This window comes from Hippopotamus amphibius, chromosome 1, assembly GCF_030028045.1.
Source record: "Hippopotamus amphibius kiboko isolate mHipAmp2 chromosome 1, mHipAmp2.hap2, whole genome shotgun sequence".
Taxonomy (NCBI): Eukaryota; Metazoa; Chordata; class Mammalia; order Artiodactyla; family Hippopotamidae; genus Hippopotamus; species Hippopotamus amphibius.
Genome location: NC_080186.1, coordinates 153,785,319 through 153,805,894, shown reverse-complemented (window position 1 = coordinate 153,805,894; position 20,576 = coordinate 153,785,319). Strand labels below are relative to the sequence as shown.

The following is a 20,576-nucleotide window of genomic DNA, read 5'->3' as shown; positions in this document are numbered from 1 at the left end:
AGTGCCTAGCAGCATCCAAAGTAATGCAAAGTAATAATAAACAGAATGGCATTTTATGATTTACAGAACATCTTCACAAAAATTATCTTATTTATCTCCACAACAACTTCATGAAGTAGGCAGGAGAGACTGTTTCTGAGGCCAGAGACGTCCAGTTATTAGTGCAGGGTCACACAGTAAGTCAGCAACTGATTTATGCCCGTGCTGCTTCTCTGCTGTACCCATCCTTACTGCATGATCAGAGAGGTTGTGAACAGTGTGTGCAGCAGCCAGACAGATAGTGTGGGTCTCAGTGCCAGGTTCAGGGCCTTGGGGCTCAAAATCCTGCTGCTCCTTCATGTTAGAGAAGGATCATCATCAAAAAGGTGGTTGCCTCCTAAGCCCCAATCTCATTAACGTCAGAGGAACAGTGACTTAAAAAAAGCACAGGGGATTGGTCCATCCAGAGTCAATGTGCAAATCAAGACTTAAATAAACTTTCTTCATATATGACGAGAATAGGTCCCCAGATAAATCTGCTCCACTGTTCCGTAAGAGCCCCAGCCTACACTCATTTCAGCGTGGTACAGTCTTTCTCAACAGCATTCAGGAGTTCCAAGTTACATTCCTCATTAGAGGCTTTTCCCCTTCCCCTTCCCTCAGGAATGACTTCCTCCACAATAAAACTGTAAGCCTTTGCAGGGCATAGAATTTTTTTTTTTTTTTTTGCATTAGGATGGTTTGGGGGCAATCTTCTCTTCCTCATTCCAAAGTCTCTTTCCAGTCTGGTGCAATTCCAGAACTAAAGTAAACATCAATGGAAATGATACCAAACTTCTTAAGGAGCAGGAACAAGGACAGTATGATAAAGTCCTGAGATGCTATCAAATCACAGCCAAGACCAAAGCTGAAACCTCACAGGGCTCTGGGATGTGGCGGCATTTACCTCTCTGGAAACTTCACTCTGGGACAGGTGGCAAGAGCTATGAACTTAGCTTTGAATGAAAGACATCCAGGTTTATCTAAAGGGCAAAGCTGGCAAGGTCAAGAGTCCAGGAGGCCCAAATTAGGTGGCTAGTTCCTTTGAAACAAAGTCAAAAGGCAGGCAGGCCACGCCTTTTCGAGGTAGCTGACGGCTATAGCAGCATCCTGTTGTCATAGAAACAGAAAGGAATCTTAAAGATCCCCGGGACCAAACTTCAGTTGACAGGTGCAGAAAGTGAGGTCCAGAGATGGAAGGGCAGGGGTCACGATCTCACACATGTCAGGAGTAGAGCCAGGGCTGGAACTTGGGTCCTCTGCCTTCGAGTCAAGCACTGTTTTTCCACCCCAAGCACTGCTTGGTCCTGCCTCCTCCACCTGGGGAAACTGCAGTGAGTGACAAGTCTTGGCAGTGTTAGCCTCCAAAAGTTCTCTCCTTTGGGTGTAGCAAGGCCAGATTCAAGGGCTACAAGTTGGTATGATGGGCTTTGCCACAAGCTCATGGGAAAGATTCCAAAGTCTTTCAATAAACGCTATGATGCCGCCAACCCTTCCCAAGGCTCTTCAGGAGAAGATTTGTTCTAGGAAAGGAGCATCTCAGAGCAGAAGGGCCTGAGACCACGGCACTGGCGAGGAGCTGTTTGTCTTCAGCTTCCCTCCAAGGTTGCTGCAGAGACTGTTTTCCCCTGAAGGATCTTTGCCCTGTTTCTTCCATGGTGAATAAATGGAGCATGTCCTGAAGAGAAGGACTGACACGAACATAAGGAAGAGCAAGTAGAAGTCCGTGACTGACACGGTGGGGCGGGCGGCTGGTGGCTGGCCAGGAAGTCGTACATTTGGACCCGGACTTCGGGAGGAAAATGTATTAGTGTCTGGCACAGAGCAGGACAGAGGTGAGCCAGTGAGTAGGATAAACATGGCTGTGACAGATGCGAACAAGCAAGAGATATGTGCTTTTGGAACACAACTCTGACCAAGGTAGGCACAGGGAGGATGTGTTTTGACAGTATACGTGAGCAGGCACAGCCAGGAAGGAATACTTGGAGACATCCGTGACTGAGATAGCACACAGTGACACAGCGTTTGGAACATGAGCGGGACAGACTGGGCGCGGTAAGGGGTATACTGGGGACAACGGAGACTATGAGGCAGGGGCGTCTGTGAAGCCAGGGAGAGGGAGCGCTGGGAAGTAAAAACGGGGCTCTCTGGAGGACAGCCCCCAGCGAACAGGGAGCCCTCCTGTCGCCCGCCACCCGCTGGAGTCCTGGTGGAAGAGCCCCATGGGCGTGGGGGGCCTGCACCAATGGATGCAATGCTGGGCGAAGAGAATACCAGGTGCAGTCCTGCACAAGCAGCAGCTTATGACCTGGTCCTCTCTCGGAGGGATGGCTGTCTTCCGGGTCACTGCCCCAGGGGCCTAAGAGTCACTGGGCTGAGCAGCCACCAAAGGAGAAGTTGCTGGGGGCTGGGACTGACTCTCCCATTGGCCACCACACTCCACTGCATCCCTAGAGAGGGAAGAAGATCACAGAACCTCAGAGTTGGAATGGACATACTCCGGTGAAAGAGCCCACCCACTGCAGAAAAGCCCCTTGTGCCATGCAGATGCGTGGATGTTTAGCCCCTGCTTAGGAATCTTCACTGACCGGCCAGGCCATATTAGTTTTGAGCAACTTCAGTTACTGGAAAGAGCTTATGGATGCTCTGCCAAAATCAGCCTTCCTACAGCTTCTACCCAGTGGAACTACTGTGCCCTCCAGGCCCACTAAAAATTCTTCCCTCTGCTAATTATATCCTGCAAGTTTTCTCTTCTCCAGGCTACACATTTCCATTTTCTTTAATAGTTCATTATATATTATGGTTTCCAGATTATTGCCCATAATGGGCACTGTCCTCTAAACAAAATCCTTATTATAATTATCTCTCTTGAAATATAGTGCCAGGAAAAAGCCCAAATCTACACAGTGAGCTTGATTTATGTCACATACTTTTCTTCATTAATTGAACTGACTTATATGAACGTGGTGAACACTAAGTAATGGTAATATGCTATTCGCTTCTATGTTAAGTTCACTGCCAACTTTTATCTTCTTGATACAAACAGCTGTCAATTCCTGTGGTACTTTATTACATTGGTGCAGTTTATTTAACTAATTAATTTATTTATTCACTCATTCATTTATTTAGCCAAAATATAGGACATTACATTTGTCTCAGTTTAATTTCATTTTATTGGTTTGGTATCATTTTAGCCAATTGAGATCATTCTGAATCATAACAATTTCAATATTCAAGATAGGTTTATTTAGCACTGACTCAAGCTAGACTTTAAGGATTCTACAAGCACAGAAGAAGATCAGATAATCTATTGCTACCTAGATCTTCCAGTTTAGTATCATTTGCCTTTTAGACCTTCAATTTTCAGTCAAGAGAAAAAACTATTGATCAAACAGGGCTAAACCAGAGAACTGTGGTACCCCACCACAGGCTGCCTTCCCAGCAAACAGGTAACTCAGTGTGCCTGAGAATGGACCCATCCATTGAAGGCTTTATGCAATGCCCTACTGAAACGTCTCTGTCAAGCAGTAAATCTGTTCCAATAGATAATGAAATTAGTTGGTGTGAATTATTTTTTTAATGAAACAACACTGACTCTTGCATACAAATCATTTGTGTAATAACTGTCTTCGAATTTGGTAAGGTCTATTTCAAGCTATGAGTCTATAGTTTCTGAAATCTAGCTTTAGTTTTTAAGAACTGGGGTAATATTTACTGGTCTCCAGGCTGCCATCACACCCTGAGTCCACAAAAGAGCACCAGTCAGAGGGCTTATCAACCAGTTTTTTTAATCCCCTGAGATATAATACCTCTTGGCTCAGAGACAGTTAAAAGTTTTCCGTCAATCCCAGGCAGCAACTTTCTCCCTGTGATGTTCTCCTCTTTCCAGTTCGAAGACTATTCTTGCTGAAGCAGAATATGCAAGATTTCTTCCCTATATAATAAGAGCTGACTATTTCTGGGTTTTCTACTTGCTCTGAACATAGCTTTTGATTCATCCACCGTTATGCATTCCTTCTTCCAGATTTTCCACATGCCATTTATATTAGTTCAGCCTCAGTTTATACTACTGTGCTAATCGAATTGCTCACAGTTAACGGTTTAATGTTATCTGCCTTTTAGGTCTTCATTCAAGTCATGGTGCAATATGCTGTACCCCAAGAGACCTCATTCCCATACAATGGATCACACTCATGGTACAGAGCTTTAACACTCAGTGAGCTCCTTTCACTTTCAACTGCAAGGCCACCCTACTAACTCAGCACTGTGAACAGCACACCAGAAGACAGGAACCCGGATTCTAATGCCTTTTTAGCCTCCATCCCTGCATGCCTCTGATGACTTACTCCCTTTCCTGTGCCTCATTTTCCCCATTTGTTACACAAGGAGGATTATCTATAAGAGCCTTTGTAACTTTGACATTCTGGTTCTATGAGCAGCAGAGATGGTGGGTGACAAATACAGACCTTCTGATTGGGCACCAGCTGTGTGTGGGACTGTTCTCCAAAGCTGTGGGTAATTGCTTCGAATTTGGCTTTTAATGTTCTATTGTTAGTATCTGATACTTCATAATCTGTGTGGAGGGAAGAGGTTTTGCTGGAAACATAGGGAGGACAATTTTTGGATTTGTATTAAAGAATCTGAAAGACCTCAATTTCTGAATCTGTGAAGTTATGCTGCAAAGCTGTTAAATGTATCTGGTTAGGATAGGATAGGGAGGGGCTGAGATGCCACAACTTAAAATGCAGTGAGATCACAACTGTCTTTCCTCAAACATATGCTTGATCAGAAACATTGGCAGAGCCGCTCAAAATCCCTGATGCAAAACATCATTAAAAAAGAATCTCTGATATTTTAACAGATGAACTTTTTTTTTTTTAATTTTTTTAAAAGTTTTTTTTTTAAATTTTTTATTTTTTATTTTTTTGGGGGTACACCAGGTTCAATCATCTGTTTTTATACACATATCCCCGTATTCCCTCCCTTCCTTGACTCCCCCCCCCTCGAGTCCCCCCCACCCTCCCTGCCCCAGTCCTCTAAGGCATCTTCCATCCTCGAGTTGGACTCCCTTTGTAAAGTGCAGTTTCTTATTCAGTAAAATCCTCTACAATTTATGAAGCATTTTTGTGTCATTTTCCACATTTAATCTTCAACACAAATCCGTAAGGACGGAGGGTAGGTACAATGTAGGGGCATGGATTGATTGATGGTTAACAGTGGATCTAGTGCTATAAATCAGGCGTTCTGCCTCCCAAATCAGGAATTCTGTCCATTTGGAAACATGGAAATCATCTGCTCTGTGGGAAGAGTTTTGTGATGACGTTTAATATTAATGGCTGATGAAACAGAGTTACAATTATCTTTGTTCCAGAAGATGAGGGAGGAAAAGGAGGAGGAAAAGGAAAAAGAGGAAAAGATCACTAATGAAGTCATCTTTCACAAAATTGTCCAGAGACTATGTGCCTCAGAGTTATCTTGGGTACCTATGACAAATACAGATTCCCAGGATCCACATCAGACCCCTGACAACACAGCAGGAGTGGGGAGAGGGCAGGGGTGGCATGGGGAGGGCATAAATCTGCATTTTAAAAAAGTGCTCTCACATGATTCTTAGGCACACAGGAGTATAAGATTCCCTGAGGAGGTGAATGTCCAGTTACTCTACTCACACCCGAGGCAGAGCCTAGCACTAGAGACAGGTGGCAGTAAGAGAAAGAACAAGTGGGTGGGAAGGGCCAAGCTAGCAGTATGAGGCATTCAGTGATTCTGCACAAGAGATCAGAAAGGAAGCATTGAAATGCATGCAAGTGTCAATTTTAGCAAAGTGGACAAGGGGTATTTGTTGGCTTTTATGACACTGATGATGAAACAGAAGAGACGTGGTGATGAATAATGAGGAGGAGATGGCAAAACACATAAAGAGATGCACAAAGCAATATTTTTTAAGGTGTTTCTCATGTGATGAAAAGAAGAAAAGAACGCTTAGGTACAATTAGCTGATAGAAACTAATGGAACTGTTTATAAACAGTGAGCACATAAACTTGTACTAAGTTATCAGTAAGTTCAATGACTCAAAAGGTGACGGCCTAAGCCAATTTCTTCATTTAGATCACTTCTTTAGATCATTATGAACCAGAACAGAATACTGACTCTGGAAGATCCAGTACTTCCCAAACATGGGATGTTTTCCACAGGTGATATACCAAACAGAGAGGCCCAGCATTAAACAATCTGAATCACAGTAAGGAGATTTAATCCTTCTTTCACTCATTCTGCTTATTTTAAAGAAAAATACTTAGTTTGGCCCCACTATGGCTTTAACAAGTCTCTAATACCTTATAAAGTGGAGAGCAGGCCTTTGACTTAGAGTCTTTGGCAAGCAATATTAGTAAATTTTAATAATAAAAATTTATGCAAATAATAATAATTTGTTTTGTATTCATTATATTTATCTTTAAAATCATCTCTATATGATTTTGCATTTAAGGTCATGACATACAGTTTCCTTTACAAGCAGATTTATTTAAATTAAATATGTATTTAAAGATAAATAGTAAATAAATAAGGGCATGGGCAGAATGCTGATATGGGTAAAAACTGTGAAAATAGCAGGCAGATGACAAAAAAACCCTATCAGACAGATAAGAAAACTTAATTGCAGGGAGCACAGTGTCTTGACAAAGACATAAAGCAATGCATCCTCAGGGCGGAAACTCTGGGATGTTAGGCCAGTGCTCTTTCTGTTATTTTGTGGTACTTGCAGAAAGGACCCCAGATAGCTGAATTTGCACAGTTTGGAATGCCTAACCTTGTAGCTTTGGACAAAACACATTCTCAGGGGCTCTTTAATTCCATCACCAGCCTCAGATATGTCCATGTTTCAACATGCCAAAGTACAAGATCAAGTCAGTATGCATGGCTTATTCTAGTCTGTATGTGCCTCTATTTCTTGATATGCACATATAATTAAGGTCAAACCAATTTCCTTGTGAGATTTTTTTCCTTTGTTTACCACAGTTCCTAAAGGACAAATAAAAGACTGGAACTTTGAGTCTTTGGGAGATCAGACTGTCTGTCCGCTTCTTCTGCTGAACTATTTTGATATAACAGAACCTAAAATATGTAAGAGAAAATGCCTTACAAGTATGGATCCATGATAAAATCAGCCAATATTGTTTGTTATGTGTCAGTGATTGTGCTAAGCTAATCATGGATTATCTCATATAATTTTCACAACAATCCTATCATATAAATTTTATTATTTACAGGCTTAGTTGTGTGGAATGAGGCCTAGTAACTTGCCCAAGTCAAACATCTAGACAGAGCTGGAGCCACCATCTGAACCAGGCAAATCCAACTCAGAGTCTTATTGTACCAGCATCACTGAATGCGCACCTTCACTGAACAGGCACCCTCGACTCTTAGACACTGCAGGTGGGAAATGTCCTGCTCTCGAGAAGCTGCCCAGGTGAGCAGAGGGTGTTTTAAGTGCATAAAAGCACTTAAGATCCCACAGGATGAGCTGAGCCTCCAAGAAGAAGAGAAGCAGGTAGTATGAGAGCCCAGAGGAGGAAGTGATTAGCTCACTTGAGGGGCTGGGGATCGGGAAAGTTTAGAGAGCTCATATTGCAACTGTGCCTCAAGGAATCAGTAGGCTTGTGCCAGGCAGGAAGGTGAGAAAGAGCATTTGAGGCAGCAGAAGTAATCCAGAGGCTGGAGAATTCACTATTTATCTAAGGAAAACTGATCAACCTTGCATGCTTACTGCACAGGAAGTTAGGTCAGGGGAGAGTTGAGGGAAATGAGTTGGAAAACCAGATTGGGTCAGGCAAGAAGGGCTTTGTATGTCCTTCACTATCTCCCCACTGCAAGTCACACTATATTGCTCAAGGTTATTCTATTACAGCTCAATCCAGCTGGCATTTACAGTTTAAAATCCCACATGCCTGAATGGCCTTAACATCCTCTTAAACAACACACATGAAATAGCTTCTCTCTCTATGGTTATATTATACACATAGTCCCAAAAGAAAACCATAGGCAAAAAATTCTAATTTGCAACCCTGTCAATGTCTCGCTTGGTATAATAATCATAAGTTACCCCTCACTGGAAGGAGAGACAGACAACTACCTACCAGATAAGCTGTAGAAGAGATCACTGCATTGGTTGGGATATTTGACCAGATCATTTCTGAAGCCCTTCCCATGTCTAGAAATCAAAAGTTCTGCATTATTTCAAGAGTTTTCAATTAACTAGCAAGGAGCATAGCTTAGTAGTTAACAGCAAGGGCTCTGAAATCAGATGACCATGTGTTAGAATCCTGGCCCGCCACTCACCAGCTGTAGGACACTAGCCAAGTTATTTAATCTCTCTGAGTCTCAATCTCCCCATCAGCAAAATGCGGATAATAATACCTGCTCCATGGATTATATTAAGGATTCCATGAGATGACATATGCAATGCGCTTAGCTCAATGCCTGGCATACAAAACCAGCACTCAGTAAAAGGTAGATGCTAAGGTAATGATAATAAAGATGGTGATGTCTGGACCAGGAAACCGAATTATTCATAGGCAATTAGCTTTTATACATGACAGTCATACACGCACACACGTGCACACACTCCTTTCCCCAAAGTCAGAAACTCAAAGCAGGCAATGAAAATTCACAAATAGAAGAAAAATTCCATTCTATCAGCCAGCAAAGGAAATGAAAGTCTGAAAAGAATAAAAGGGACATGAGTAGATCCCAAATATATTTGTTTGTCAGGTTTATCAAAATATAGATTCACCCATTTCTTAGAGAACAAAAAGCCCTCCAAGAACAATTCTAACTGTGAAATTTTTCAAAGAATCTTGTAAAAAAATGAGAATGAGAAAATCATTCAGAAATCACTCTGTGCAAAGCAGGTTCTTGGCTTTTTGGTTGAATATAACCCAGAGCACACTCAGATGTTTGTTTATATAACAAGAAGCCATCCACCAGGTTTTCTCACTCAAGGGTTGGAGATGATTTCACAGTATTTCTTGGAGGACAGAACCTAGAACTTTCTGCTCACTCCCTTCCCTGCAGTTCCCCTATCCTTGCAGTTGAAGTAATTTTCCTCCTCCTTCTGAATTTCTTGTTCAGGAACTATCTTGTACCTTATGAGGAGGATATTATGGTGACTTTTGACCCCAAAACATTTCCCCTCAGACCAAGTTCTGAAAATGAACCAGTGTTCCAGAAACAAGAGCCTTGTCTTCCCAATCTAGTATTCCTGCTTCTTGTCTACTAAGATGATGATTATGGTAAGAAGGACACGATATATCAATAACTTACTTATTCCAGGTTCTATGTGTATAGTATCTCACACCAGCCTTCTAACAGTGTTAGAAGGCAAGAACCATCTTTACTCCCACTTTTGCACAGGAAGAAACTGAGGCACCAAGAGGTCAAGTAACCTGCCCAGGATCATGCATGTTCAAAGTGGCAGGACCTGAATTCAGACTGAGGTCCGTCAAATGCCGAGTCCTATGCTTTTGGCCATAACACTAAACTGCTTCACCAGTACTCTGATTTCCTCTAGATTCAGACCAGAGAAGTCCTGGTCTTAACTGTCCTCATGTGAAAAAGGAAGAACATGAAAACCAGATTGAGGGGATATTTCTTTAATCTCAGTCCTTCTCCTTACAAATCTTTAGACAGCAATTCCTTTCATACCAAAGCCTCAAACGATAGAAATTTATCTTGATGGGTGGATATGACAATGTTTTTCCCAAACAGAACCTCAGGAATAAAATCAGCTGCTGAACCACTGAGCATATACAGAGCTCAGGAATGGATTCCTTCCTTAGATGTGTCTAAATCTCCTATTAGCCAGATTGCTGGAAGAAACATAAAAGAAAAGAGAATGGCCCCCGAAACTGACCATATCACCTCTGGCACATCTCTTCCCACTGGTAACCTTTCCAGAAGGTCTCCAGCTTCAACCAAACAAAACGCTATGCTGGCTAAAGTAGGTTTTTTTCTCTTGTATGTTTAACTGCACTGTGGGAGGGTTTGTGTGGTTCTGTAACTCACACAATCACAGAGGAAGGGTCTCAGAACATCTCCTTCCACCTCTCCCCCGCCGCCCCTTCCTCGGCCATGCTGACTAATGATCAGTCAATGCTTCCTGTGACCGAGGGTCCATCAACACTTCTCAGTGGCTGGTGATCATCCTGTCTTCTCCTTCTACTTTATTAGGAACATCTTAATAAGGGGCTTCGTTCCACTTTGTGCTAAAATATGTACTCCTAAAACGTCAATCCTTTGTACCTACCTCTTTCCCTTGAGACCATGTAGGACAAATTGGATCCCTCCTTCCCCCAAACAGCCCTAAGATGTATTAAAAACGATGCGTATGACCTGAGTCTTCTTTGAGCCCTAAGCTCATCATCCCCTATTTCTTACATTGTTCTTCACACGCCATGAATTCTGCAAAGAAAATCATGATGCTTATCCTCTCCTGGAGACACTGCAGTTTGTTGACACCCAGAGCAAGATGAAGCTTTACCACATCTATGGGCCAGGGTCAGGTACCATTGCAGTGTGCACTAAGCACACATTTACATAGGGGTATGGTTTTCTAGTGGGTCTCTTAGGGTGCTTTGGAGACTAATCCTTCCCGAACAGCTGCTCTGACTAAATCGGGAGGGCTGTATCTCTGCCAAGTACATGCTGTAAGGGAACAAGCTCACAGAGCCCGCCTCCTAGGAAGGGCTTATCTGCAAGGTTACTGCTGGCACTCTAACCACGGACATTCAGGGCCCTCTGTCTCAGAAACAATTGCCTTTTACAGGGTTTTTTTTTCCCCTTCGTCGTGTCTTGGGAGTGGATGTGGATTAAGAGGACCCAAAGGATGCATGGGCTGCACTGTAGTAGGCAGATAAAAGCACACACAACTCCTGGCATTGTTCAAAGATCTCTCCTGCTGTCCCCTGGCAGAGGTAAGGAGGTTCTTTGTTGAAAATCCCAGAGGATTAGTTTAAAGCAGGGTTTTTCAACCTCACATTTATTTTGAAATTTGGGACCAGACAATTCTTTGAGGGATAGTGTCCCATGCATTCTTAGATGTTTAGTAGCATCTCTGGCCTCTTTCTACTGGATGCCAGTAGCATCCACCCGTTGTGAAAACCAAAAGTGCCTTCAGACATTGCTAAATGTCCCCTGATAAACAAAACTGTCCCCAGTTGAGAACTACCAGTTTAAATCCAGACTATCTCAGTAGTTTAAGACATGGAGCTAGACCTAAACTTGAAGCATTATCTACTTCAACTTTTTCATTTTATTGGTGCTGAGAGAAACGATAGCAATCAGTAAGGGGTTAGAAGACAGGCCTACTGCTCTTTCCAGTACACTAATGGTTCTCAGTCCTGCTGTACATCCTGCTCCTAAAATATGTGCATTTCTGGTCCTCCACCAGACCAATTAAAATAGAATCTCTACATGTGGAACCCAGGAGCTCCCAGTTGACTCTACTGTGCAGCCAGGGTCAAGGGTCAGAGCCCCACATCACACTGCCTCCGTTCCTGACCTCTAATAAACCACCTTGAGTACCTCTGGAGCTGGGTGTGGTTTGGGGTTTGCCCTGAAGAGTGACATGCACAGTGGGCACCAATCTCAGGGGGCTGGTACACAGAACCCTAACATCCAAGCAACAAGAGCACCTGCAGAGCAAAAGGGGGAAAGCAAATACACATAGAGTATAGCCAACTTGTTCAACAAGTTAGCATATTTTATGTTGGGTCAAAGAAATGCCTACAGGTAATTTAAAAGCCATAAGGCATATTCAAAATAACAGTCCCAACTGTTCAGCACAGGGCAGGATGTACCCAGGAAACAAATCTAGTCTCATGTTGTTTAAACAATTATTTATAAACAGTGTGATTAATTTCACTTCATTCATTTCTGGCTTTTCTTCTAACAGACGGAAGGAACAGTGTTTAGAACATAGAGATTTCTATTGACTCATTTGTTAAGAAATGCTCATCAGGAGGCTGAGAAAATAACTGGAGAAGTTGTTTGTTTTAACCAAGATATGAACAATGTTATATCTACAATTATAGTAACAACAGTTATAGCGGCTTCTGTCATTGGAGCACTTTCTGTGTAACAGGAGCTGGGCTCAGCTCTGCACAGACATTATCATCTTTAACCTTAACAAAAGCCCTAGGAGATGGGTTCTAATATTATCTCCATTCTACAGGTGAGGAAACAGAGGCCTAGAGATGTCTGGTCACATGCTAAAGATTATATAGATAGTAAATGACAGATCTCAGACAGGACTGACTCCAGCCCCTACAGCCATTATGCTACATTGGATCTGATGCCCTTTTGGTTACAAACCAAAGTTCACCTTCCTCTGAGTCAGAGACGGTGAAGGGATAATGTTTAGGCCTCAGCACTTTAGCCCAGCAGTGGGCATCCTGGAGGGCAGCTTAAGCCACTTGATTACCAAACTTTTGCAGGTACACTCTGCAAACAGCACTAACTTTTCTAACCCTGAATATCTGATGAGGCAAGTGGAGCTCCTCTGATGTTATTCTCACTGTTTTCCTGGTGTGATCTCAACAAGAACAATGTTTTGTGAGAGCTCCTTCAGGCTGGGATTGCGGCAGGACTGAGGACAGGGCCAGCTTCATGGTTGTGTGACCAGAGCAGTCACACAGGAACCCAGAGCTTGGTGTAATGTTCTGCTTGTCCTCATCTTGAAATTCTCAGTAACTTTATCTTTGAACTTGCGAACTCTGAGGGACAATGAAGCGTGCACATGAGCAGAGATGACATGTGCAATATGTGTGTACACCGTAGTTCCTTGCTGCCTATCACAACAGCGATGCCCCGTGAGCACAGAATTCTCGTAGACCCACCATATGTAAAGAGTTTAGTAAGACTCAAAGCAAACACAGCATGAATACATAATGTTCATGAAGCATCTTCCTTTTGCCCATCGTCTTTCTGTCAGCAGCTTCTGTAACATGCTTACTTTGTATTTGCTGAGTCTTGCTGAATTCCCACAGATCATGGGTCCACTACAATTCTGCACTCATGTTTAATATCAACACATCTATGAGTGAGTAAGCAGATGGCTAGTGGCCCTGACAGCCCATGTTTTCCATATGAACCAGAACTTGCCAGATGCAGAAAGAAGGCAGTGATTAAGAAAAAGGAACCATCAAGGAACCCTACCATGTCTTTTCCACATGTGTTGCTTTCCTGTATCAGCCAAGCACTTATGTTGAAAATACTGACATAGAAAGGATATGATAGAGCAAATCATGGTTCTTTTCTCTTCAGTCCATCTTTATTCCTCAGTAAACTGAAGGGAGAATATTAGTAGAATGCGTGTGTATCAAGAAGTGAAATAAAAACAGCTGCATTAGTTTTGTGCGCAGTCTGGTAAAAATAAAATACGTAAGCATGTCTGAACTACAAAATACAATTGTGTAATCTGTATAATTTTGGTGATTCCACATACAAGTTAAATACTCTTATTTTTGCACTTAAAACTGTCATTGCACAATATAAAGATAGATGGTAAATTTTCTGCTAATAATTTAAAATTGCATTTTGTTTTTCTACTAGAGAAAAGGTAAATAGCAAATAAAAGACACATGACAAGTTGAAAGAAAGACTGAGGAGGAAAGAAAAAGGCTTCACATCTTAATACTTTTAATAGAAATTTGTTCCTGCCTTTTGAACCAGGGCCCCCACATTTTCATTTTGCATTGAGGCTGCAAAGCCTGTAGCCAATCCTGGAGGAGAATGAGGAAGAGAAGGCAAGGTCATCCTCACCCATCCTTAATTTACCCAGATTAAGTCTGCTTTGGCTCAAAACAATGAGGTAAATGTTGAATCCAATTGTAGCCTCCAAAGTTCAAGCTAAAGGCCAAAAAATGCCTTTTAAATGTCAAACAGCTTTCCAACATTAGCAGAAACCTCTAAGGATCCAAAGTAAATCAAAGCAAAATTATTTTCTCATCCACGGGTAATCTTCCAATCTACTATGTGAAAACCTTTATTTAAATGAGGAATTCTGATGGGGTGAAACTAAAAGTTGGCAAGTGGCTTCACACTGAGGAAAGAAAAAAACCAAACAACTATTCCAGCTAAGGAATTAACAAAAAAAATTTTTTCAGTGGTGAAAATTTGAGTATACACTTTCCAGGTGCACGATAGGGTCTAGACAGGGTCTGATAAGGGCATCCATCCATTCATTCAGCAAATGTATTAACTGAGCAATCTGCTACACCCTGGGGGAGCTTTCAGGAATAAAATAGACATTATTTGCCCTTAAGGACTGACAGTCCGACTGGGAGATAGGTTATAAAGAAGTAAACAAGACACAAATACAATTATAAATTCTGATAACAAGAGGCAATAATGACCTGATAGAATTTTTTTTCTTCTACTGTTTTTTCGGGGAACCTCATTCACTTTGCCTCTTTCTTACTTTCACTTTTCCCCTATCTTTATATTCTTCTTTATTGACTCCACATATAAATCTGGTCTTAAGCATGGAAATGTCAAAGACCTATACAGCCCATCCACTAGAATCAGTTTATTTATTATTAAGCTCTGGTAGATAACAAGAGTTAGTAAGTATGAGGGAAAACATATATTCCTTCCTTCCAGAGAGAAGGCTCAAATTGATTTAGAGCTGTTTTGTCCACTGGAACTTTTTACAATAAATGAGACATTCTACATTTGCACTGTCTAATCCGGTAGCCACTTACAACATATAACCCCCGAGCTCTTGGAATGTGGCTAGTGGTTACCCTATTGGACAGGGCAGGTCTAGAGAACTCCAGGTCAATGGAAAACCGTCCATCAGGGTGATTGAGGGAGGAAAACAGAGGATGACAGCCAAGAGCCAAGTTAGATAGGTAAGAAGTTCTTTGGGAAGTGCTTGCAGAAATGTTCAGCCTTCTTAGGAATCAGGTGAGTGACCTAAGTTTGAGTAAGATCTAAACTTAGAGAACCAGGGAAGATACTGAAGCTTGGCATGAGCAGAGAAACCCACCCCCAAAGCTAAACTTTGCATGCAAACTCTGCTTGTGTTACCTAACTTATAAATAGTCTGCTCCTATAACATAATTATCTCTCCCATGAGGACACAGCTTTGCAGTTAGCAAAGCAATTTCACATCCATTATCTTGTTTGATTTTCACAGTGAGGTAGTGAGATAGGCAGGATAGAAATTATTTACCCAAGAAGCCAAAACTGGAATCCTCAGTGGATTTCATGTAGAGAAAAATCTCTGTCTAAAGTTACTGTCAGCAGCCCAAGTCCCTACTCTGCCGTGGATCATATGAACTAATCAGCATAGAGGCAGCTAAATGGAAGAGAAGCCAGGCCAGGGGAGAAGGAACAGAAGCATTCCTTTATTCCCATGTGACATCTCACGATGTTCCAGGCACTTCACTAGGTTCAGAGGATACATCAGTGAACAAGATTGGCAAAATCCCTGGCATTTATCCAATGAACAGAGAACTCCAGACTCACATCCCTATATAACCCCAAATCAAATCAATAAGGCTTATTCCTATCACCTGTCACCCATGTGACTGTGTGTGGTCACAGTCTATTTTTTCACACTACGCCACCCAAGTGGGGAAAAGAATGACCGAGTTGAGGCAAGCTTCCAAAGGAATATTCTCCCATATTTTACTGGTTAACATCAGATACAATTATCATGTTTCTTCCTTCTGTCATTTGGATTTTGTATACACAATGTTGAACAGCAGAGGTGACAAGTGCATCTTTGTCTTATTCCTGACTTGAGTAGGAAAGCGGCCAAAGTTTTCTCGTTAGGTTATTTCTTCCTTTCTCTGACATTATGTTTGATGTGAGTTTCCAAGGGTGGCAAAAGTGACTTCTATAAGACTACGAGAGATATTGGCAGATGGGAAAAACATAGCTATGGAATCGGGTTAAAGATGTGACAAGGAGAGAGACGCTGGCTCCAAAGTCATGAAGAATCAGTTCACATACAGGATGGACCTGTGAGAATCCACTGCCCACATGCTGGCAGTATGTCTCTTTCTTATATATGTGTGCATGCAAATTAAAACTGCCCCAAGAAACATTTATATGACAATAATTCATGTTTGGAAACCATTTCTTTTAAAGACTATGTAACCTACATATCTGGACAAACTATTTCATCAGCCAACCAAATGACATCTTCATTTCTATTTTGATTGTGGGCTGCATGTTCCCAAAGAAGTGCTTGTTCAAATCCAGGCAAGGGTGCAAGATATAGAAGAATTCTGTTTTGGATGCATGAAATTTGATATTCCACAGACGCACTTAAATGGGGCTGTCAAGGAAGTAAATTGGACCTTGTGGTCTGGAGTTCTGAGGGCAGCTATGACCAGGAGATATTAATTAAAGAGAGGGCTGACAGCATGACAATTGTATTTAAAGCTATGGATGGTTAAATTACATAAAGTGAGAATGTAGTTTGAGGAGAGTAACAGGAATCAAGCCCTGAAGAACTCCAAAATTTAGAGGCCAAATAGAGAAGGAAGGACCTTTCTAAGAAAGAGTTGATAGTGAGTTCGGAGGAAGGCCAGCCAAGTATGGTGTTTAGGAAAATTAATGTGGAAAATTTTTCAAAAAGGAAGGTGAGCCAACTGCAAGATGTCAAATAAGAATAGCTTTTTTTCAAAATTTAAAACTTGCATAAGACAAAAGTTAACCAAATTTCAAAACCAAGCAGAAGATGGGAGGATATATTTATAAATTATATAACAAAGGATTAATCTCTGGAATATAATAAAGAACATCCAGAAACTAATCAGAAAAATAGAACAAAGTTGTCAAAGTACCAAACATATGAAGGTGCAGTCAATAACTAATTTAAAAGAGGTTCAATCTATCAAATCATCTGGGAAATGCAAATTAAATGAAAGAGCATATTTAAAATTAGTATATTAATAAAAGATGCATAGTAGTATCCAGTGTTGGTGAGGGGAAGGAGTATCAGATACTCTCACACCCTGCTGATGAAAATGCAAAGCACTATGGTGCTCTGGGAGGTCAATTTTATGGTAAGCATAATATTTATAAATGCACATACATGTCAATAGTGCTATTTCACTTTTGGCAGTTATCTGAAAGAAATAACGGCATATGCACAAAGAAATGTGTTCCAGGGCATTAAAAATAGTACAGTTTGTAATAACAAAAGACTGGTGACACCTACATATCCACTAATGGGAAATAATTAAATAAAATTTAATATGTATTTTTAGTATAGACGATTATGGAACAGTTAAAAAGAGTGAGTTAGATCTATATGTCTGAGGCGAGATGATCTCTAAAATGCATTGTTAAGGGATAAAAAGCAAGGTGCAGAAAAGTACACACAGAATGGCTCAGTTTATGTAAAATGAAGGGGAAAAAATTTATGGATTTGTATGTTTTTATGAATGTTTGTAAATGCACTGAAAAGATTACCAGACTGGTGGAAATTGTTGTCTCTGAGGCTAGGGGTAGGGTAAGCAGGGTAAAATCTGCTTTTACTTTTCATTGTTTTGGTTTTATATTTCATGAATTCATCTGAATTTGTTGATGTCCTGCTTGCCGGATTTTTAAGAAAAACACACAATTTTCTTAGATTGTGTAAATTAAAACAGTTGATCTGGAGAATTAATTTTATGGTTTGTTAATTTATCCATCAAGCAACATACTGGGTATTTGCTATGTAGCAGGAAATAAAACAGGTAGGATTCCTGTCCTCACAAGGCTTACACTCTAGTGGATTTAAGTTTCAAATCGTTTTCTCTGTATAGGCTATCCCCACTCATAGAAGATTCCTCACCCCCACAGAAAAATACCTCAGACGAACTTCCTGTACTTCTCATGACCTCAGGAAGAAATAAATATAAGGAATAAAGTGTGAAGAACATACACATAAGCCCTGTCTAAACTGCTATCTCTGCTTAACAATCATGCTGCAGATTTCCAAAAGCAGCAGGGATAAAATAACACAGTGTTAGTAAAACAGGTTTCTTGGGCTGCCCTAGAAACCCCAAGTTCTTTCTACGATTGTTGGACTGTTTCTGCGGGAAGAGGCAGCAGTTCTGAACAACTGATTGGAGCATACTCTATAAGTAGTTGGCAGGCTGTACTCAGGCAACTGCTAAGCTTAAATAGCTAAAAACTCTCTGGCATGCACACAGAAGTTCTTGTACACATGCTTTACTTTACTGTTGGATCCTTTCTATGACACTCATGAAGGCACAAAAATTAAGAAAGAATGCCAGCCTATAGCAGTATCCTTTGAGGCCTTTCCACCAGCTGGAATCTCAAAATCATACTAGGCTTTAGCTACAAGTCTGCTCACACTGGTAGCAGAAAATTGAATTCATGCTTCTGAGCAGTCTCTGAGGCAAAGTGTTGATATTTCAAAGCAATTCCTATTTTTTTCTTCTTTTTCTTACACATGCAAATGAAAAGTCCCCAATTTTCAGCTGCCAGAATAGCTAAGTACTGTCATCATCAGAAAAATTAAATGCTTGTCTCAAAAAAGGAACTGCTCTTTGGAAACTCCTGTGCATCTCAGGGCAAAGGAAAAAAATGTCATTGACAATTCGTCTTTGCTACAGGACGAATGTATTTATCACACATGGCTTTTCACAGCTGAGAAAAACTCTAAGGCAAGGTAGCAAGATAATTCTCAAGTTTGGAAAGAGGCATCGTGCCTAGACACTGAAATCCGACTCCGAAGTTACTCCCACCTCCATCAACCTACGTGACCTTGGGTAAACCACCTGACTTGTCCATACTCTTTCATGTTCTGTTTTCTTCCTCATGCTGTTCTCTCTGTCTGGAATGCCTTCCTTGTCGTTTCCTCCAAATCTGAAATTCTTATAAAATACTGTTCTGTGAAGTTTTTCCTGATTCCCTTAACCAAATCAGCTTCTTTCCTACTCACATCCCCACTCTACAAATGTCCATACTTCCATTATGTCATTTATCACACAGTATTACTATTGCATGTTTATCATTCTATTTATTTTAGTTTAGTTTATCATGTTATTTTATGGCCATCGTAGGGTAGCAGGTTATACGCTATTACTTCGACTAACATTCACAGCATTATTAGTAGTAGTATGAGCACTTACTCTGCATCAGGCCCTATATGAATACATTATCCATAATGGTCACAAAAGCCCTATAAGATGGATATCATTATTTTTACCATTTTTTACAGTTGAAGAAAATAAAAATCAAGAGAGATTATACAAATGATTACGAGTGGCACTGAGGGTCAAAATAAAGATTATTTTACCATGCTTGTAGTCACTACCCTAAAATACTACCTATAAGTAGGAATAGATAATATTTACTAAGTTCTTAGTAGGTGTCAGACTCTGTACTATGTGCTCTACATATATTAGCTAATCTGATCCTCAAAAAAGCCCTGTGATGTAGAAATTGTGATTATGATTTTCATTTTTTTAAATGAAATTAGGCTCAGAATAGTTAAATGACTTGCCTCAAATCAAAGAACTATGGAGGCTGGATTTGAATGTAGGCCATTCTCCTCCAGTGCCTGAGCCCTTACCCACTACTCTATTCCATTAACAGATGGTAAAATTTTTTTTAATCTTTGAAAATACTGGACACGTTTTCAAGAATTACCCACCTGGAAACAGAAGGTTTCCTCTTCTCAGTCATGCAAGTGACCAAAATCTAACAAGCCCCGAAGCACTCACCTTAGCACATGTGTGGATCCATTAATGGTTGTGGTTGAACAGGGGACAGTCTGGCCCAGAATGGAAGGTCTTCGGTAGCGTTCATCATCACAGCAGAGGATGATGAGGAAGGCACGTCTAAAAGACTTATTCAAGAAGGCGTAGAGAAAGGGGTTCAACCCAGAATTGATGTAGCCGAGCCAGAGGAAAGCGGTCCACACCTGCCCAGGGACAGTGTAGTCTATGAAGGGATCCACAATATTGGTGACAAAAAATGGAGCCCAGCAGAGGCAGAAGCAACCCATGATGATGCACAGGGTCTTGGCTGCTTTGGTCTCTGTCCTCATGCGATGAGTGCTGTGCTGGTCTGCTGGCTGGGGCCTGCCCTCTGAGGGGGCTCCTGCCCGTTGTAACATCTGGATCTGGTGGGCATGCTCCTTAGCTGTGACATAGATGCGATAATAGGCCAGCACCATGAGGAGAAACGGGATGTAGAAGGCCACCACAGAGCAGGTGATGGCGTAGGGCTTGTTGACCATGAAGATACAGTACGTAGAGTTAGAGTTCTGGTTGAACTTCCTTTTTTCTATCTGAGAGTCAGAGGGAGAGAGGAAATGAGGAAGGGAGGGAGAAAGGGAAGGAAAAAGTGAAGAGGAAGAAGTAGGAGGGAATGAGAATAATTGTAAGAAAAGAAAAAGGAGAAAAAAGAAAAAGAGAAAAGGCGGGTTTGGAAGGTAGAAAGAAGGGGAGAGGAATAGAGAAGGAAAGATAAGCATATACAAGAGGGTGAAGGGAAAGGAAATAAAAAAGGTTTATTAGCAAAACTT

The 20,576-nt window shown here is 41.2% G+C and overlaps 1 protein-coding gene across 1 annotated transcript in view; it reads right to left on the bottom strand.

The window, feature by feature from the left end:
- Positions 1 to 2,377: 2,377 nt before the first annotated feature.
- HTR4 (5-hydroxytryptamine receptor 4) overlaps positions 2,378 to 20,576 on the bottom strand; it is a 53,303-nt gene continuing 35,104 nt past the window's right edge. Inside the window, exons 6-7 of the mRNA XM_057718491.1 lie at positions 19,771 to 20,339; positions 2,378 to 2,468 (exon numbers count right to left, since the gene is read on the bottom strand). Of these exons, the coding sequence (XP_057574474.1) occupies positions 2,378 to 2,468; positions 19,771 to 20,339 (660 nt within the window). The remainder of the gene's footprint in view (positions 2,469 to 19,770; positions 20,340 to 20,576) is intronic.